The sequence below is a fragment of the Lissotriton helveticus genome, chromosome 2_1 (genome assembly GCF_964261635.1).
Source record: "Lissotriton helveticus chromosome 2_1, aLisHel1.1, whole genome shotgun sequence".
NCBI classification, from domain to species: Eukaryota; Metazoa; Chordata; class Amphibia; order Caudata; family Salamandridae; genus Lissotriton; species Lissotriton helveticus.
In genome coordinates, this window is record NC_136059.1 from 1,206,590,575 (window position 1) to 1,206,610,108 (window position 19,534).

The 19,534-nt window shown below is 44.5% G+C and overlaps 1 protein-coding gene across 1 annotated transcript in view; it reads left to right on the forward strand.

Moving 5' to 3' along the window:
* Positions 1–19,534, forward strand: part of DNAJB14 (DnaJ heat shock protein family (Hsp40) member B14) — a 262,057-nt gene that overhangs the window by 225,430 nt on the left and 17,093 nt on the right. The window contains exons 5-6 of the mRNA XM_078676085.1: positions 13,019–13,116; positions 18,903–19,012. Coding sequence (XP_078532211.1) covers positions 13,019–13,116; positions 18,903–19,012 — 208 coding nt within the window. The remainder of the gene's footprint in view (positions 1–13,018; positions 13,117–18,902; positions 19,013–19,534) is intronic.

The window sequence follows — 19,534 nt, forward strand, 5'->3', positions numbered from 1 at the left end:
CAACTCTTGGAGTCGGATTCAGCGGAGTTTTATCACTCTTCGGACGTCGAGGCCTTCTCATCGCGACACGACCGCAACTTTCAAGACATGGAGCGGAGTCCGTTTAAATACTGTCCGCTCTGTGGGTCGAAGTACCCACATATAGACCTGCACCCGGTCTGTAACAAGTGCCTTTCACCGGACCATGACGACGGCAAGTGCAAGGCTTGCGCTCAGTTCCGGTCTAAGAAGACTCTTAAGCTCCGGCGCGCGGTGCGCCTGGAGGCCAGACAAGCGGCCCCGGATCCAGAAAACATCTTCGGCGACCAAGACGAAGATGAACAGGGTCATCATCTCCAGATATCCCCACCAGAAACGGAGGTCGAGGCGGATCCGGTGGACGACGACGGAGTCGCGGATCAAGGCCTTGAATACGTCGACGAGGTAGGGGACGTCGAAGAGATTTATGGGGCCGCGGCAGATAGCTCAGGTGACAAGCTATGCCCGAAGGTTTCGTGGATCACGATCGGGTCACGGGATCGCCAGTCGGCCTTACCCAAGACCCTGTGCCACAAGCCACGGCCCCGCCATCAGGCCCGGCCACGGACGTACTTGCTGAGCAGGCCACATCGAAACCGAAACCGAAACCTACGGTGTCGACTACACCTAAAATGGCCGACCCGAAAACGAAACTTATGGACTCGAGCGTCCCTAAAATGGCGGCCGGCACACAGAAAGCTACTGCACCCGCCGCATCGGCTCCGTCGACCTCCGGTCCGCAGAAGTCGGAGAAATCGGTCGATTCCAAAGGGTCCAAAGCGGCGCAAGAGGAGGGATCCTCTACAAAGGGTGGTCGACACGGATCAACCGCAGCGACACCGTCTAAGCACGCCAAGGCCAGCGGCACGGCTCCGACTACACCTGTGACTCCGTTAGTCGGTCGAGTAGTGGACACGGAACCGACGCAGGCGCATGGATCGACGCCTGGCACATCTGCGCATCGATCCAAAGACTCTGGGTCATCAACACCGGCGTCCAAACCTAAGAAAGGACACCATGACGTCGGATCCGAGGGGAAGGTCAAGGCTTCCTCGTCGGCGCCAAAGGCCACTGCAAGTGAAGCGTCCCCCATCGCCGCTTCGCTACAGAGAATCAGGGACAAGGCCGCTGCTACGTCGGCTCCGTTGCCGTCGCCTCAGACGTCGAAGGACGCTCCAGCAAAGCCTAAGAGCAAGCTTCTCTTCCTTCTGCCGCCGAAAGAGGCTCCGAAGGTTTTTTCCACAAAATCGACGCCAAAGAAGTCGGATTCTTCTACGCCAGGTGCACCTTCAGGTCGAGAACTCGAATCAGAGGACGATTCGGAGCACTTCATCGACGCCAACACCGGCAAATTGACCCTATACAAAAGGAGGATCACTTCAGAGCCTCTGGACTCTTATGTCATCCCACTGAAGAAAAAGAGGGTTCCTCTGGACGCTTCTAACCTCATGGAGCCTATCCAGCCTCCTCCTAGAAGAAGCCCTACTCCCTCACCAGAACAATCTGAGGGTGAGGGATATGATGAGGACCAGTACACCTTCCCCATCAATGAACCAGATGCACATCCAGATGCATATGATGACACTGGTGACCAAGGCACCCAGGGTGTGGGGCAAGACCCACAACCTTTTAATGCACGTGCATCCCCAACAGAGGATTCTGCAGGTTTTCATGCACTCATTGAGAGGGCAGCTGCTAATCATGATGTAGACATGCATGCTGACCCGGTTGAAGAAGACTTTCTCTTTGACACATTTTCAGTCTCTGAAAGGACTGTAAAGACACTGCCGATGCTCAAGGGGGTCCTCAAACATGCTGCGGACATCTTTAAAGAACCTACCAGGGCGAGAGTGGTCAATCCACGTATTGAAAAAAAGTACAGACCAGCACCTGCAGACCCTGCATACATTCGGGGACAGTTGCCACTGGACTCCCTGGTGGTTGCCAATGCCCGCAAACGCGCCAACTCCCAAACGACGGGTGAAGCTCCTCCCCCGGATAAGGAGTCCAAAGTGCTAGAGGCAGGGGGCAAAAGAGTAGCTGCACAGGCTGCCAACTTTTGGCGTATTTCTAATACACAAGCACTCCTAGCACGCTACGATAGGGCGCATTACGACACCCTAGAGCAGATTGTACAACACCTGCCTCCAAAGTTTCAAGAGGGCACCAGACTGCTTATAGAGGAAGGGAAACTGATCTCCAACGCAGCCATCAACTGTGCACTTGACGCCGCAGACACAGCAGCTAGGGCAATCAACACTAGCGTCATGCTGCGACGACAGGCTTGGCTCCGCATATCAGGGTTTAAACCTGATATTCAGACAACCATCCTTAATCAGCCAGTCAATCCTGATCGACTGTTTGGTCCAGATGTTGACACCACCCTCGAAGATAAAGAAGGACACAGAAACTGCAAAGTCCATGGGGGCCCTGCAGTCACAACAGTTTCGTGGCAGCAATTTTCGTCGCTCAGGTGCACGTGGAGTCACCAGAGGACAAATGGGTCAACAGTCTCAATTCTCAAGAGGTGGAGCACAATCCTCGTTCACAAAACAGAACAAGGGAGGTTACAGAAACAACAGCAACAGAGGGCGCGGCAGAGGAAACAACAGCTCCCGCTCCTCTACCCCAAGCAAACAGTGACTCTCTGTCACTGCCCCCCGACCACTTAACACCTGTCGGGGGGAGACTGCAGCAGTTCCTGCCCGTCTGGAGAAACATCACCACAGACAGGTGGGTGCGACAACTAGTCCAGTATGGTTATTGCCTAGAGCTGAAATCCACTCCACCCAACATCCCGCCAAGGCAAAGGCCTATGTCCGCAGAGCACTTGCACTTATTGCAGCAGGAAGTAGTGGTGATGCTGCAAAAAGGCGCAATCGAGCTCGTGCCGGTGGGAGAGGAAGGCACAGGGGTATATTCCCTGTACTTCCTTATTCCGAAAAAGGACGGATCTCTCAGACCCATTCTAGATCTACGTCCCCTCAACCTGTACATACTGTCAGAACACTTCCATATGCTTACACTGCAACAGATTCTTCCCTTGCTAAACCAGGGAGACTTCTTAGCAACCTTAGATCTCAAGGATGCTTATTTCCACATTCCACTGCACCCATCCCACAGGAAATACCTCTGATTCACTATCCAAGGCAAGCATTATCAGTTCAAGGTTCTACCCTTCGGAGTGACCACAGCCCCAAGGGTGTTTACCAAGTGTCTGGCGACAGTAGCAGCGCACCTCAGGAGGCAGAACATTCATGTCTACCCCTACCTAGACGACTGGCTCGTTCAAGCCAAGTCGGAACAACAGTGCGCCGCGGACATGTCGACTACCATTCACCTCCTTCACGATCTAGGCTTCTCGTTGAACTACCCAAAGTCGCATCTTCAGCCGGCACATGTCCGGCAGTTTCTAGGTGCGACGATCAATACCCTGACAGCCAGGGCTCAGCCAAACCAAGTCAGAATAGACAGCATGCAGTCTCTAATCCAAAAGTTCAGACCACAACACTCACTTCCAGCGAGAGTGTTCATGCAGTTGATTGGCATGATGGCCTCCTGCATCTTCATAGTCCCTCACGCACGTCTACATATGCGTCCGCTCCAGGAGTGCTTAGCAAATCAGTGGACACAGGCTCAAGGACAATTAACAGACCTAGTGTTGGTTACCAGTCGGGCATACGACTCTCTGCATTGGTGGACTCCACACAACCTTTGCAAGGGCCGACTGTTCCAAGAGCCGGTGCCACAGATTATCCTCACGACGGACGCATCTCTCCAGGGATGGGGAGCTCATCTGCTCACTTACACAGTGCAGGGACTATGGACGACGCAGCAACAGAAGATGCACATCAACTATCTGGAACTGATGGCAATCTTCATGGCACTCAAGTCCTTCATTGTACATCTGTGCAACAAGGTAGTGTTAGTCCGGACGGACAACATGACCGCGATGTACTACATTCAAAAGCAGGGGGGCACCCACTCGCCACAGCTGTCTCATCTGGCTCAGGGCATGTGGAAGTGGGCCATTCAGAGGAACATTTTCCTCATGGCAGAACACCTCCCGGGCAAGGACAATCAGATGGCGGATCTGCTCAGCAGATACAGCCATCAAATGCACGAGTGTGAGTTACACCCATCTGTACTCCACCCGTACTTCCAGCAGTGGGGTCATCCGGAGATAGACCTGTTTGCCACAAAAGAAAACGCAAAATGCCAACACTTTGCCGCCAGGTTCCCTCACCCACAGTCGCAGGGGAATGCGATATGGATGAACTGGTCAGGCAAATTTGCGTACGCTTTTCCGCCAGCCCCTCTGATACCGCTGGTCGCAAGAAAGCTAAGGCAACACGCGATGACTCTCATCCTAGTTGCTCCAACGTGGGCGCGCCAAGCATGGTACACCACGTTCCTCGAACTCTCAGTGGTGCCGCATCAGAGACTGCGCCTCACGCCCAGACTTTTGACGCAGAACCATGGAGAAATTCAGCATCCAGATCCGCAACAGCTCAACCTGGCGATCTGGCTCCTGAAGTCCTAGAGTTTGGATACCTTAACCTACCTCCGGAATGCATGGACATCATCAAGGAGGCAAGGAAGCCAACTACCAGAGCATGCTATGCTGCGAAATGGAAGCGTTTTGTCATTTACTGTACAGCCAATGACATCACCCCGCTAGATGCATCTATCCCTAACATCATTTGCTATCTGTTGCATCTTTACAAGTGCAATCTAGCGTACACTTCCATCCGGATACATCTATCCGCCATAGCGGCTTATCTTCAGAACAGGCAGCATCTCTCTGTCTTCAGAGTGCCTGCCATTAAAGCTTTCCTTGAAGGTCTGAAACGAGTCATTCCCCCAAGAACGCCACCAGCTCCGGTGTGGAACCTCAATGTGGTCCTCACCAGACTGATGGGACCACCTTTTGAGCCACTGCACTCGTGTGAACTCCAGTTCCTAACGTGGAAAGTAGCTTTCCTAATCGCTATCACGTCGCTAAGGCGTGTTAGTGAGCTGCAAGCACTCACAATTCAAGAGCCATTCATTCAGATTCATCCAAATAGGGTAGTGCTACGTACTAACCCCAAATTCCTTCCGAAGGTGGTGTCACAGTTTCATCTCAACCAAACTATTGACTTACCGGCATTCTTCCAAAACCCTCAAACGGTGGCGGAAAGAATGCTCCATACGTTAGACGTACGGAGGGCGTTGATGTACTACATAGACAGGACACAACCCTTTAGAAAAACAAAACAACTTTTTGTTGCCTTCGCACCACAACACAAAGGCAACCCTATTTCCAAAGCAGGAATAGCCAGGTGGATTGTCAAGTGCATCCAAATATGTTATCAAAAGGCCAAGCGCACTTTAACGATACCCCCTAGGGCGCACTCCACACGCAAACTGGGGGCATCCATGGCTTTCCTAGGGAACATTCCTCTAGAGGATATTTGCAGAGCAGCCACGTGGGTTACACCACATACCTTTACAAAACACTACTGTGTTGATGTACACTCCAAACAGCAAGCTGCTGTAGGACAGGCTGTTCTCAAAACACTTTTTCAGGTTTCTGCAGCTGGCACGGGCAACCGCCGATAATGGAGGGACTGCTATGTATTCTATGCTAAGATATGAATTTAGCAGCCCACATGCCTCGAACTGAATATGCTACTTACCAGTATGCATCTGTTCTTGGCATGTAGGGCTGCTAACATTCATATCGCCCACCCTCCTCCCCGGTGCCTGTCGCAGCTGCAGATATACTATTGTATTCACTTATTAGCATGGACATCCTTTACACTTTTCACTCCATCTTCTGCCACAATGGCGAAAAACAATCTGGGGATGGAGCCGATGCCCATGCGCACTGTAGTCCTGGGGAGGAGCCACCTATCTCAGGATACTTCGAAGACTCTTCCAGGACAACAATGTGCGATCATCCGGACCCAACACTAGGCGGCGATCTAATGCTAAGATATGAATGTTAGCAGCCCTACATGCCAAGAACAGATGCATACTGGTAAGTAGCATATTCAATACTGTTTGATGCCCTGAATACTTACGCTGCCTTCTGACTAGTCTATACCGAATATGATGTAGGTATGATTTCTATTTCTTAAAAATCCTTTCAATAAACAGTTGAAAAAAAATGGTATGGCCAGCTAAAACTTCACCAACTAAAAAGGTTTGTGTGAGAAAGGAAGGGTGTTAGGGGTGGAAACAGTAGGTGCCATGGTTCAACATTCTAAAAGTAATCAACATTTGTAGCATTATGGTACAAAACCATAAAATTCAACGTGGGTAATTGTAGAAATCATATTATTGTATTGTAAAATGCCTTCTAAAAGGTGTAACTATTGCCATTTAAAAAGGTTTACTGTACTTCCATTGTTGGATTATAGAAATACTTATCAGTTTATAACTTAAACAGGTTCACAGTGCCCATCTAGTTTAGATTGCACAATGCAATGATATCTCTGTATTGAGACTTTCTCAGAACTTTTAGAATGCTCATCTATTCTGACCTGCAACATTTACAGCTATCCGTCCACTAGGAGAATTAGCACAATACAGCTGTTCAGACCTGCTACAGGTAGGCATAGCCCAATACTGAGACACTCTCAGGAATCTATGCAAGGACATCTTAAGAGCTCAGTAAATGTATCACAATCCTGACCTGGCATACTCTTCTGTCCAAATATTAAGATATCCACAGAGCACTTATAACTCTCTTTATTCAGCCCTTCACCAAACTTGCACCAAGCTTTGTCTTGAAGTGAGCCAAGATCCACCAGCTCACAAAAACATGTTTCTCATTGCTGTGACATCAGATGATATCAATACCAACTTAATTTTACGTGCACCACTCCCTGCTATCCCATTACTACACCTATGCAGTGACCTGCAGTGTACATGAATACTCAAGTATCAGACATTTGCATGGCTATCAAGGTGTTCCTTTGCTCAAACACATACTACACCCGCCTTTTGTGTCTGGTCGCCCCAGATTTTTTGCCTTTTGTTGTACCTTGTATTTATGCTGGCTTTAGAATTCTGAGCATTGTACCCCTGCACCCCAGAAGTAAAATGCGTATGCACTTCCTTTAGATATCGTTTGATTTGCCATACTCCTAATTGGCATAAGTGTCTAGTATATAGTACAAAGTTTACCTCTGGCCTGGAAGTTGTTGTGATGACAGGTAGAGTAGCAGACGCTGTACTGAGCAGAGACTATTGGGAGTCTTTGCCTGATCAAATTGAGTCAGTTAATGGATGAGGCCTCGTTGGCTGACCTTTTTGAGCTTGGAGGCCAAGAATAGATCTGAAAGCCTCTCAAGGCACACTTGGCTTGGAGTGAGCACCTGGAGGTGCTGTTTTTTAAGGTCCGGGTACCTTGCCTTCGTCTTCCAGGGCGCAGTGTTCTCCGAGGATGCCACTGCGGGCTGCCCAAGGATTTGGGGCCAGAGTCCTGCTGTTCAGCCGAGTCGCATACCACCTCCTTGTAGTGAAAAAGTCTATAGTTTGGTTGGAGATTATTTTCAGCTCGGCTGGGAACACCGATATGTAACACCCATGTCCTGGAATTTCCGTTTGACCTCCATGAATGAGGCACGGCTATGCTGTAGTGCAATTGTGAAGTCTGGGAAAATCAGGATCTGGACCCCTGCATGGGTGGGGTGGCTTAATTATTGTGCCTTTCACAGGATCAGCTGTTTGTCATGATAATTTGAAGCTTGCCAGCTATCTGCCTAGTTTGGCCACCCGGTGGAGTTCGACAGGCTAGAACCCTATAGGCCCGTTCTACCACATAGAGAAAGGAAAGACCCTCGGGACCACACATTTTAACAGACAGTTTTGGATAAAGATGGTAGGGTCAGGGCCCTCTGAGCCCTTTGGCAGGCTGACAACGGATCGACGAGTGTGGCCCTCCACCCTCTTCTGCAGAAAGTGGATCCCACAACAAAAGCTCCCCCTTTCATCTCCTCCCCATGGGGGTCCCAGAGAAGTGTAGGCCTCTGGAAGTTTTTCAGGCTTTGAGCAGTCCTGCAGACTTAGCAGCAAAGTCCTGGTAATGCAGAGTGGTATGGCTGCCACACACCCACTGAGCAGTATCCAGGCCCGACTAGCAGGCCACACACTATTCGTGGGCCCATGATGGGTACAGGATCCGACAGGAAAACCAGTTCCCAGAGAGGGCTGTTAGTTTTATGGAGAACAGTAACTAAGGGCTGGTGTGCTGGTGATACCCGCAGTGCAGGGCAAGCCAGGAGCGTCCCTGCTCCTTTCCGGTGCCCAGGCCCAGAGAAACGGGCTGCGTACACCTCACAGGTTGGCCGGGCAGTAAGGCTTGCCCAAGGAGCAGCAAGATCATGGCCAAAGATCACGCAGAAAAGGCTCCGGGTCCATTCATGGGGTCGAAGCAGTGATGTCACCCCAATTACAGGATCAGCGAATATTTTGCAGGTGGGTTCGAAGAGTCACCTAAAGGCGGCTGACATCTTGTGTTGTCAAACCACGTCCCTTCCATGATCGTATATGGATCCTACTACTCCCAATTAGAGCAGCATTCAGCTTGGGAAGGGTGGCAGAGTCTGTATTAACCTCAGTAACTTCAGATGACCCCATACAGACTACATGAGCAAGGGTGGACATGGACTCTGCATCTGGGAACTGAATTTGGTTTAGAAAAAAATGAATTCACTAAATTTGTTAACCGTTCTGATTTGGAGGTCTCCCACCCTCATAAGAAATTTTTGGTTTCTTGCCTTTGGAAAAAATAGCAACCTAGTTTATGGACCACAAGACTGCCCAAGTGATGGGGTTTTATGCCATGCAAGAGCTTTGTTTCTGAAAGCACTAGATTTTTCTCCTTAAGGGTCGGATTACCCCCTTCGGTAGCTACTTAGAGGCATCCCGCTGTTCGTGTGTTAAGTCTAATTACCAGGAACAAAATTAATGTGATTACTGTGTAAACAATCAATATCATTAGGTATAGAGTGGAACCATAAAGATGTTGAGGTTCATATTCAGTAGCCACATACTTTATTTGACCTGACTCAACTATGGCAACTGCCCTATGAACTTCATAATCATTTGATAAAATAGAATTAAAAAAATTGAGTAGCATTAGCATTCCTTGATGTTTGAGTCATTAGGCTGTCCTTAACGCTTGGGTCATTAGGATGTGTAGGTCAGCATGTTGTAAAGATAATTGGAAAATATGTTGAAAGATTTCTTGTAATAAGATTAATATCAAGCTTTGTTGAATGCATAGTAATGATAGTTAATAAAGATGCCTTAATATTTCCGGAAAGTGAAAGGCTAGGATACTCTTTTTGCTTAGGCTTCTCGCTAGGCAATGAGGCAACAACCAGTGTAACAAGGCCTTTTGCGGATTTTAACTCTTCATTGTGCTTCAAGTCTGATGAAGACATAAAAAGTAAAGTCCACATTTGTAAAGCGCACAATCACCCGTAAGGGTCTCTAGGCGCTGGGGGCCGTCGGGAAGATTAAGCGAGCTATTGCCCAGAGTCACATGGTGCTGGGCTAACCTGCCGCCGGAGCCGGGGATCGAACCGTGGTCCCCAGATTCCAGCGTCAGTCGCCCTGGCCGCGGCGCCACACCTCTCCCCAAGACATCAGTGGACTCGGCTAAATTGATGACTATAGAATTGAAAAAAATATCCAAATTTAAGCTAGAGAATCAATAGTATTAAGAGTTGTGCCCAAGTCTTTAGCGTTGGGACTGATCGTAAAGTTAACTTGGTGATCGGAGGCTTTAAGGCTGCTATTCACAGACCCTTAACAGGGCTTTTCTCGCTTTGTAGAGTTTAATTTTTTAACTCCATTTGACTCATTTTTTGCTGATTGCGGGTCAAAATTGTTGTGTGTAGATGTGTTTAGAGGTTCTGAGTCTAGCTCCTTTGCGGACCTAGCTTATTTTCTTGTAAGCTGTTGCTCCATTATTAGTGGCAAGAACACATACTAAATTTTTATTGATTGTGTTTGAGTGTACCAAAGCAAGGGGCCAGGCACCCTGGGCCACCCCGAACGCTACTCACAAGAGAAAGTAGATGTAGAGCCCATGGTGGAAATCATGACCTAACGAGTGGGCCAGACCTGTGTATATGTATTATAATCCAGAAGAAGAAAATATGTTCTCTACGTAGCAGTGTAAATCAAACGACGTAACAAGTTGGGGTTGATTTTGCAATGGTAAGTGAGCCAGTTATTATTGAGGCCAAACACTTTAACAATAAGCTGTGAAACAAAACCTAAATGTAGAACTGTTCACAAGAGAACGATCCAAGGCCAACTAACCACCACTTTCCAGTATTTATTTGAGTTTTTTTATAGAGCTAATATGACCCTTTCCCTTATCAGTAGTAGCTCCTTAAGGATCAAATCAAAGCAAATAAGTCTCAAGACTTGATCCATCAGATACAGCATTAATCAGCTGGGATTGAACCTTAAAACTAGTTAGCATGTTAAGAGATCAATGAAGAATTCTTTCTCAGCTCAGTTCAACTCGTACATCAGAAATAAACCCCATCTTGGTCCAAAAGTACGACTTGCAGCCAAAGTTGACTTAATATTTATTGAACTATCAGAATATTAGAAAGCTGGTGCCGCCAATCTATGGATAGAGTTCTTATAAACATTTTGGAATATTTTAGGGATATGTTTATTCCCACATTTGTATTCTTTGGTTTTGTTTATTTTAACATTCATTTATTTTATAATTCGGTAATTCTTGTCTTTCAACTGTTGCACATTTCATGGGAAATTTGTTTTATTGAAAATGGTAAATAAAAACCTTAAAATATACTGTCTTTTTTGGAATTTGTTTCATTTGCCCATTTTAAATGAAACGTAAAATAATGCACTTTGCTTTCAAAGAATGCTAGTCTAGCCTGTGGAAGAGTACTCGCCAGTTTCTGTTCTTTGTCAGTTTGGCATTAAAGAAAAAAAAGTTCAGCACTTCTAAAATCATCGGATCCATCAAACTTCTTGTCATGTGGTGAACCAGATTTTAATCTATTCTTGATTCATCATCGTCACACTCTTGTATGGTTGTTTTGGGTAAGATTATGGTTGTTTTGGGTGGGCTGTGTCTTTTCCACCTTGTTTGATGCAATCTGCCTCACCATTTATTTATTTATTTATTTATTTATTTATTTCTTTTAGGAGTTTTATATAGCGCTGACCTGATCCGAGGGTATCGGAGCGCTTTACAACAGTGAGATTAAGAATTACAATAGTAGAGGAGTCTTAAACATAGAGATTCTGGATTCAACAAGTGCTGTGGATTCATGAGGTAGTAGACGGGTCCTGAGGTCGCTTCATTGAATGCATTCTTGAGGTAGTGCAAGAGTTTAGCAGCAGCCTCGCCTTCTGGACCGATTTGTCAGGTGGCGAACTTTAGTGGATCAGTACAATGCAGTCAAAGATCAACTGGATCAGGGTTGGTGTGGAGGTGGCAGCTATCCATTTGGGAGGTAGCGGTTGAGGAGGAGGGCGTTTAGGAGTTTTTTTTTTATTTAGTGATGGACGGGGTGGTCCTGATATATCCTGGGATGGAGTTCCAGATTTTGGGCGTGTTTCCGGCGAATGATCTGGCCGCGTTTTTTTTCGTTTGCGTGCTTTCATGGGGATGAAAAGCAGGGAGTTGGAGCTCCTGAGGTTCCTTGTTTGGCCATCCCTCTTTAGTTTGGCGGCCAGGTAGTCCGGTTTTCCTGTGTGTAGGGCTTTGTGCGTGAGGAAGGCAGTTTTGAAGTTGGCCCGCTGTTCCACACGGAGCCATTTTAGTTCTCTTAGGGCTAGTGAGATGTGGTCCTATTTCCTGATTCTGTTGACCATTCTGGCTGCCGCGTTGAGGGTTGTTTTGAGGGGGGCTAGGTGGGATTTACCAGTGCCGGTTAGGGTTACATTACCATAGTCTAGTCTGGATAGCACCAGTGCTTGTGTAGCTTGTTTGAGGTCTTTGGTAGGGATGAATGGTTTAATTTTGTGGAGACGTTTCAGGTTAAGGAAGACCGTCTTTGCGGAGTTTTTGATGTGTTGGGTCATTTCCAGTTTTGGGTCAAGGGTGATTCCCAGAGATTTTACTGAGTTAGCCATGGTGGGAGTGTTGCTTAGAGCATTCATATCCTTGAGCCATTCTGCAATTGAGTTTGAGGTGGTTTTTGGGCAGCCATTGTTCAATTTCTTTAATAGTGTTATTTAGTCTTGAAATGTCGTCTGGGGAGGTGGTTTCTAGATAGATCTGGGTGTCATCAGCGTATAGGTGGAAGGGAATCTTCACGTTTTTTAGTATAGTGGTGATGGGTTGTATGTATATGTTGAACAGTGTCGGAGAGAGCACTGAACCTTTGAGTACACCATGAGCCTTCAAGTAAAGCCTGTCATATTCAATTCATGCTGTAATTTCTTTTGGTATGTCGCTGATCTGGTAATGAGGGAAGTAAGGCAGGAGCTCGGCCCCTTGTGCACCTTCTGTGGTTCTAAAGCGAGAAGGCCCAACTATTGTCTTAATCCTGGCTGGCTTTTCAGAAGCTAAAGTTAATAGGACAAGGTACAAAATCCGTATCCCATCCTTATTTTAGAACACAAGCTGGAGTATTGAATTAATCGGAGGTATTGAATTATTGATGCAAATTAATAACAAGTGTGTTTGTGGTAAGCATGAATTCGGTATGAAGCAGTGTTTTGTTGTGTAACTTTTCTACAAATCGAGTCTGACAGTAAACGAAAATCAGAACCTCTGCAGGAATATTTACTAATAATATAAATCAATTACCTTTCTTGGGTTGATCCAACTAACCAAAACTAACCTGTGTCACTTGCCATTATTGAGTCTAATGTTCCGCATGTTTTAGATACTCGTGCCATTAGTATTTGGATCTTCACAGAGGCTTTTGATTTGTATGCAGGTATTCATATTCTGTGGATCACATGTGAAATTGTTTTTAATAGGATTTATTTGATCTCGCAGGTACTGTACATTCCTTTTCAAATGGGCGCAACCGACACAGTCACAACCATCAGCACCATCATCACAGCGGACACGAGAGAGAAGAGGAAAGGGGAGATGTAAGTGAGGAAATTCTGTCAAAGCTTATTTTCTCTTTACTCATGAGACTATTCAGCCTCGGTTAACGAAGCGGTATTGCTTGGTTTCATTATCTCCATCCTCCAGGACGGCTGACTCTGTATCATGTTTGAGTTTCTCTCTCAAAAAAATATTCACAAAGATTCATGAGGACCAGTGACATATAAATACCTAAAAATATTAAAAATAGAAAATTGTTTCTTTAGAAAAAAATATTTTTATGTATTTCTGTGTCACAGGACCTCATGAACCTTGCAAGATCTACATATTTCCCTCTGGCACAAACAGTCCTGGTAATGAATGTATGTATGCTGGTGATGTATAGTTGTAATCAGGGAAATAACTTAACGATCCCGGTCCTGATTAAAGCCCAGGACCCCTTATAGGGCAAGTGGAGGGCTGAAACATGTTGATCTTTTGGATGCAGGTGTAATAATGTCTTTGACACTTTTTTTAATGATCTCACTGTCATCCCACTATTCAACGAAATGTTATCCGAGTAGGCTTTTGAGATTTTTTATTTTTTTATGGATCTTCTTTCCTCACTTCCCTGCAAAAGTACCCACTAATTAACAAGAGGGCCCCACATGCTAAATTTTTTGTAATGTCCGGGTCCTGTGTGTGACATTAGGGCACATTTGGGTCGCTATCAAAAAGGGAACTCCTCAAACATAGCACTTTGAGAACCTATAATCACATCTCGCCTTGTTTGCCTTCTGTGACTTGGGCAAGGATTTGTGTTAATAGTGTCAAACATCTGATGTATTAAGGTTTTTTGGCTGTGATCTAAATACAACAGATTATCTTCACCTTCTGAAGAACATGAATATAGGTTCAGTGTTAGCTACTATTCATAGACGCATTGTAGGTGTTTTAGTGGCCCAAACACCTCAGAGTGCCAAATTGATACTCCGGGCGACAAACCATGTTTAGAGGATGTATGATCGGTTTGCCAGCATCCACTCCCAGGGGTAGCTGATGTGCTGTCAATCTAGGTCTAGGATCCACCAAGCTCAATCAGAAATTAAATAGGTGTCATGCCACCTTCAAACAGCAGTCTTCTTCAGTAAGTAACCGTCTGTAAGCGACGATTATGATCAGAACACAAAATCTAGCCTATGCAATGCCTTGAAAGCAGTTGCGTGTTCATATAGGTGAACTCCAACTCACTAACTGCAACTTCAAGCCTGATTCAAATTGTTTTTTTCTCGTGAGTGTTCAGAAAATGGCTGCCAATGTTAGCCCAGTCAGAAACCTAGGCTAAGTCCATTGCCTTTCATATCACCAATAGAAAGGTTGAAAATACATTTTATCTTTGTAAAGTGGGTAAATGGGTTGTTAAAGTCACACACTTGCGTCTTAGTGTAAGTTGGGAACCTAATTGTGTCCTCATGTAATTGATGCATTTACCATGCTTCTGTTTTCAAGCTTATGCATTCAGATGTCTTATGTTCTCTAAGCATTTTGTTTTAAAATCACATGCTCATTTGGATGCTTAGAGGAACTTTTTTCTGTATGTAATACATTACTTTTGTATAATGAGCAAAGTTCCTGCCTGTCTGACCTCACTCATTGGTTTTGCTCAAACTTGCTGAGATTTTAAAGCCGCGTCAACTGCTTTGTTTTCGACTTTTCTGCTTGGCTGTGGGTGATTCTGTGATGCTGGGACTACAAACCTGAACTTTGCACACACTACAAATCATGGGACAGTGCATCTTACGAGGTGGCGTCCCCTGTTCCAAAACACTTTCTAAGTGCAATTTGATCCTCTGTGGACCTTAAAAAAAAAAGTAAAAATGTTTAGAGCTTCTATTACAAAGAAAGAAAACCCTGCGAAAACATTTTACATTTACGTGTTTGGTGTGTTGACATTTATCATATTAATGAAGGTCGATCAACAGGACCGGTGGAAAACAACGTGCTTTCAAAAAACATGCAAAAATTTGTTTATCAAACGGCTTCTCTCGTCTATTTATCATTCGATTTATTCAGGGAATATAGTTAAAGTTACAGCTGCACAGCAGGCAGTAAAAATTAATATATTGCAAAAAAATCAGTTTGATGCTATTGGCACATTAATTGTCAAAAGGAACAAAGCGTTATCCAGTTAACAAGTAACAGGTGCCCCACATGAGAAAATGTCAGCGTGCTCATAGAAGGAGCTCTGCACTTGTCAAATAAGTTTGCTTTTAAGTAAAAGAAAACAGTGCAAAATGTCAAGTAAGCGCTTCAAACCAGAAGAGTCAACGTACAAATAAATGCACAAATGAAATGCTTGTAGCAAAAATATCTCCAAATTAAAAAGTGTTTGGCAGACCAGCAGAGGTCTGTGAAAATGAAGTAAGCAAGCAAAAAAAAACTCCTGCAAAAAGCTCAAGCCCTTTTATTATGATTTGGACAATGTTATTAAGAAAAATATTGTGGTATTTTAATATCCGTCCAGATATATGCTTGTTAATATGCAAATATTCATTAGTAATGTAATTTCAAACCAAAAGCACAATATAGACTTTAAAAAATGCACAGCATAAATTTGTTTTGCACATACTTTTTTCTTGCTCTTAACATGGAGGAGGAAAATTCATCATAAACTATGGAAACCTTTCATTACTGTCAACCTGGTCGCAGAGTTTTAGCTTTGATAAGTTGCATCTTGTTATCTACAAAAAAAAGATAAGCAAGACCAGCATTTGGAAATTGCTTCACGTTTTTCTGTTCTACAAACAAATATGTACTTAAACTGATTAAAATGCAGATATTCAAAAGGTTGTCCCAATAAACGTTTTATAGTTAGTAAGTCACATAAGTAATAGTACAAGCACTGATTCCAGAACACACCTCCGGGTCCTAACCCCTTCAGCCTCTCCCCGAGGTTCCAACCTGGAACCTTAACATGTCATCATGCAACCCAACAAGGTCATCAGACACAGCTAATAAACATATAAGACTGTACCACACATCTCGCCCCTTTTTATTCACACATACCCATACACACTGTACATGAGACAAAGCAGTTCAGTGGAGCTTGACAACGACGCGGGACACCCTCTGCACAGCTCAACAACGACGTTGACAAAAACTCCATCCAAGGTATTCCTTCAGCAGGACCTATTTGGGTCCTGTAGCCTGACTGCCCGCTATTGCGGTCGGCCAGAACTTTAGATTTTTACCAGTTTCTCATGACGCCAAGTAACCTTTTGACCACTAGCGACTTCTAAGCACTATTTTTTACATTTAATGTTTAAACATCCATATCTCGAGTTCTACTTATTTGATTTTTGTCATTTTGGTTTTTGTTTTAATCAGATAAACATTCCTTATTTGTCTTAACTGGTGTGGAGCCATTATGTGGTGTTTTGTCTGTTACTGCCAAACTACTAAAGGGTGAGCACAGGTTAATTTAGGGTGTGTATCTGACTTTCCCTGACTAGAACGGTGGGCCCTACTTGGACAGTGTGCCTACCACTACCAAAGGAGACCCCATTTCTAAGAGCTTGTCACAGCTTTGTAAAAGGAAAATACGTCTTTGCTGTTATAGCATGCATATTGCGTTAGGTATGCCAAGTTAAACAAAGTTTTCAAGATTTACCATGCTAATTGCCGTCGGCACAATATAGAATACACCAGTAGGTGGCGTCGTCTACACGATATAGAATGCCCCAGTAGTTGGCGCTGCAGGCAACCCGATCTCAAGTAGGGAACTTGAGTTCTTCCAAATACCAGGAAGCTCCCTTGACCATCTTAACCCACTAAATAAAACTGCATCCGCAGAGACGGAGTATGAGACCTTGAATAAAGAGGAGAGGCCCTCAGCATGCGAGTTGCAGTGATGCTGTGATGCGTGGGCCTGGAATGCAGTGCGCTCGACTAGGAACACGCTCAATAAAATCAGCAGCGCCTGAGAACAGGCGCTTGAGCCAATAAACTGCCACTTGAACTACGCGACCAAGCGTTAATTAATAAATAAAGGCGACACAGTTACCATGAAAGTACAACTCGGTGAGATCTCCTCGAATCGATCGTCGCCAAATATGAAGTGATGAAAATGCCGATATCCATAAGGTTGTACCAGTGAAAGCTTTATTGGCAATAAGTCACAAACATTTCACTAAGTCTTCCCCCGAGGTTCCAACCTGGAACCTTTGCATATCATCATGGAATCTAACAATGTCATCAGACACAGTTAATACGTTACACATAAGACTATACCATATACATTTATTTGTTGTGCCCATTTTAAGCCGTACTGTTAGCAACTGAATAATTATGTCCAGCAGATTTTTTATTTAATTAGCTTTCTCACTTTGACTGCAAAAACCTCAAATAGTGCCTTCCAGTCAGTCTCTACACCTATCCTGCACATAAATAGAACTTTCTCCCACCACCTCAGTCACACCGTAGCTTTCACACTACAAACTTTGCTCCTTTTTCTCTACTATAATCATTTTCATGTAAAGCATATGCCACTCATCTTAAACCTGTCTTCCTCTAGCAAGCATTCTTTCTCCTAGCATCCCGCATAACTCATTTTCTTGAATTCTTCAAATCCTTTGTAGCTCATCCCCATTAGGAAGATGGTCAAACTCTCATGTGCTCCCCAAGACGCCTTCAGACCCCAAACCATAACGTCTTGGACCCACAAACACAGCAGTGCCTCTTCCTTTCCTCAGCCTAATTATCTGCAAAATCCGGCATTAAGAAACGAGCATGTACAATGCAATCGGTCTCGCCTTTGGGACCTTATATGTATTTAGCTATGCAGTACATTAGCCTGGGTGCTGAAACATTCACTGCTCTTTAACATGGAGGGAAACTAAGCACCAAACTGCGTGATACACATGGTATGGGAACACATGTAGAGAAATATTGCCTTTCAGCGGGAAATGTTATAGTCCAAAGCTCTGTTTTTAATAGAAAATCAGGGCCTTAGGTGGTCATCTCACTGAAAATACAAGATTTGAAAAAAATAATATGGTCTATGGGTGCTTGTGAAAAGCAATTTCTATTGACTGGAATCTAGAGAATGCTAAAGTGATTCTGGTATTTTACTGACCTTGGCAGGTAGTTTTCTATCAAGAAAGTTAAATAGAGAAATAAAAAAAAGCCAGAGAAATTAAAAAAAGAAAGTCCCTCAGCCGAAACAATTCTGGTGTTGTTCTGACCTCTGCTGGTCGTTTTCTATCAAGACAGTTAAATGGAGGTAGTTGAACAGAAAAAGTCCCTAAGCGGAAGCAGACAAGTCTTAGGGCTGATCTCCAGAGCGCACAAAGTACATACACATATAAGTATATAATAAGTATATACTAAAGTGCATACAAGAGGTCTCGAATGCTCGACCATCAAAAGTCAGAGTATATTCTCCTGCAAGGGCTAATAGAGGGTGCTGATTAAAGACTGGTGCTCTGGGTCACAAGATTTTTGTAGTTTCCTAGTCCAGTCTTCTGAATAGTGCAGCTTTTGAAAGTGTATTATTTTATTTGCTGTTACTCCAGAAGTAAAGGAAATACCGCGAAATCCTCACCTTCGTCCTATCAGAATTGCCCATAAATAAACCATACCAATTTCAGTTAATTATAAGCTAACAAGGGGAAATTTTTTAGCCAATGCCACCATCTGCTTTCCTTCAAAGATCACTGCTGATTTTGCTCAGTAAATCGAGAGTTCCTTTGCTCAATGAAAATGGAAGGATTATGTTGTCATATGGTTTGACATGTGGTTTCTCAAGAAGTGCAGTGTTAATAATTGTCCATTCTCTTTTCATGCACAGGGAGGCTTCTCGATGTTCATCCAACTTATGCCGATAGTTGTTCTGATTCTCGTCTCCTTGTTGAGCCAGTTAATGGTCTCCAACCCACCGTACAGCTTATATCCTAAGCAGTAAGTAAAGTACAATGCGTAACACTGAGGGGAGGTGGGATGGGCAGAAGTTGGGGAGACTCTATTCTGTAAGGCTAAAGTGCTTGCTGCTGTTTCTAAGGTTTGACTCTGTTGCAATAATTGAAGATTGTATAGTTTAATGGGTAAACACTGTTCATAAGTCTTTACTCGCTAGTGCTGAATGTAATGTGATAAGAAGATAGATTTGTCTCTTAAGTCATTATTATCCTGTTTAAACACGTTATCAGCAGTGTAGAAGGACTGGAAGACCAGAAGTGGTATATGCTGAATCAGCAGAAAATAAAATAAAGTAAGGCAACTGGAAGTTCTGTCATAGTAATGACTGTTTTTTTGTGGGGTTTTTAAGTCCGTAAACCCAATGACTATTCAATTAAATGAAAAGTCCATAGGCTTAACGTCATCAGCATCCACACTGTTTTACACACGTAATGGTGTGTGATGTTTAATAAACTTACACGTAGGATAAAGAGCACATAAGGGGATGCAGGGCTGCAAATCGTA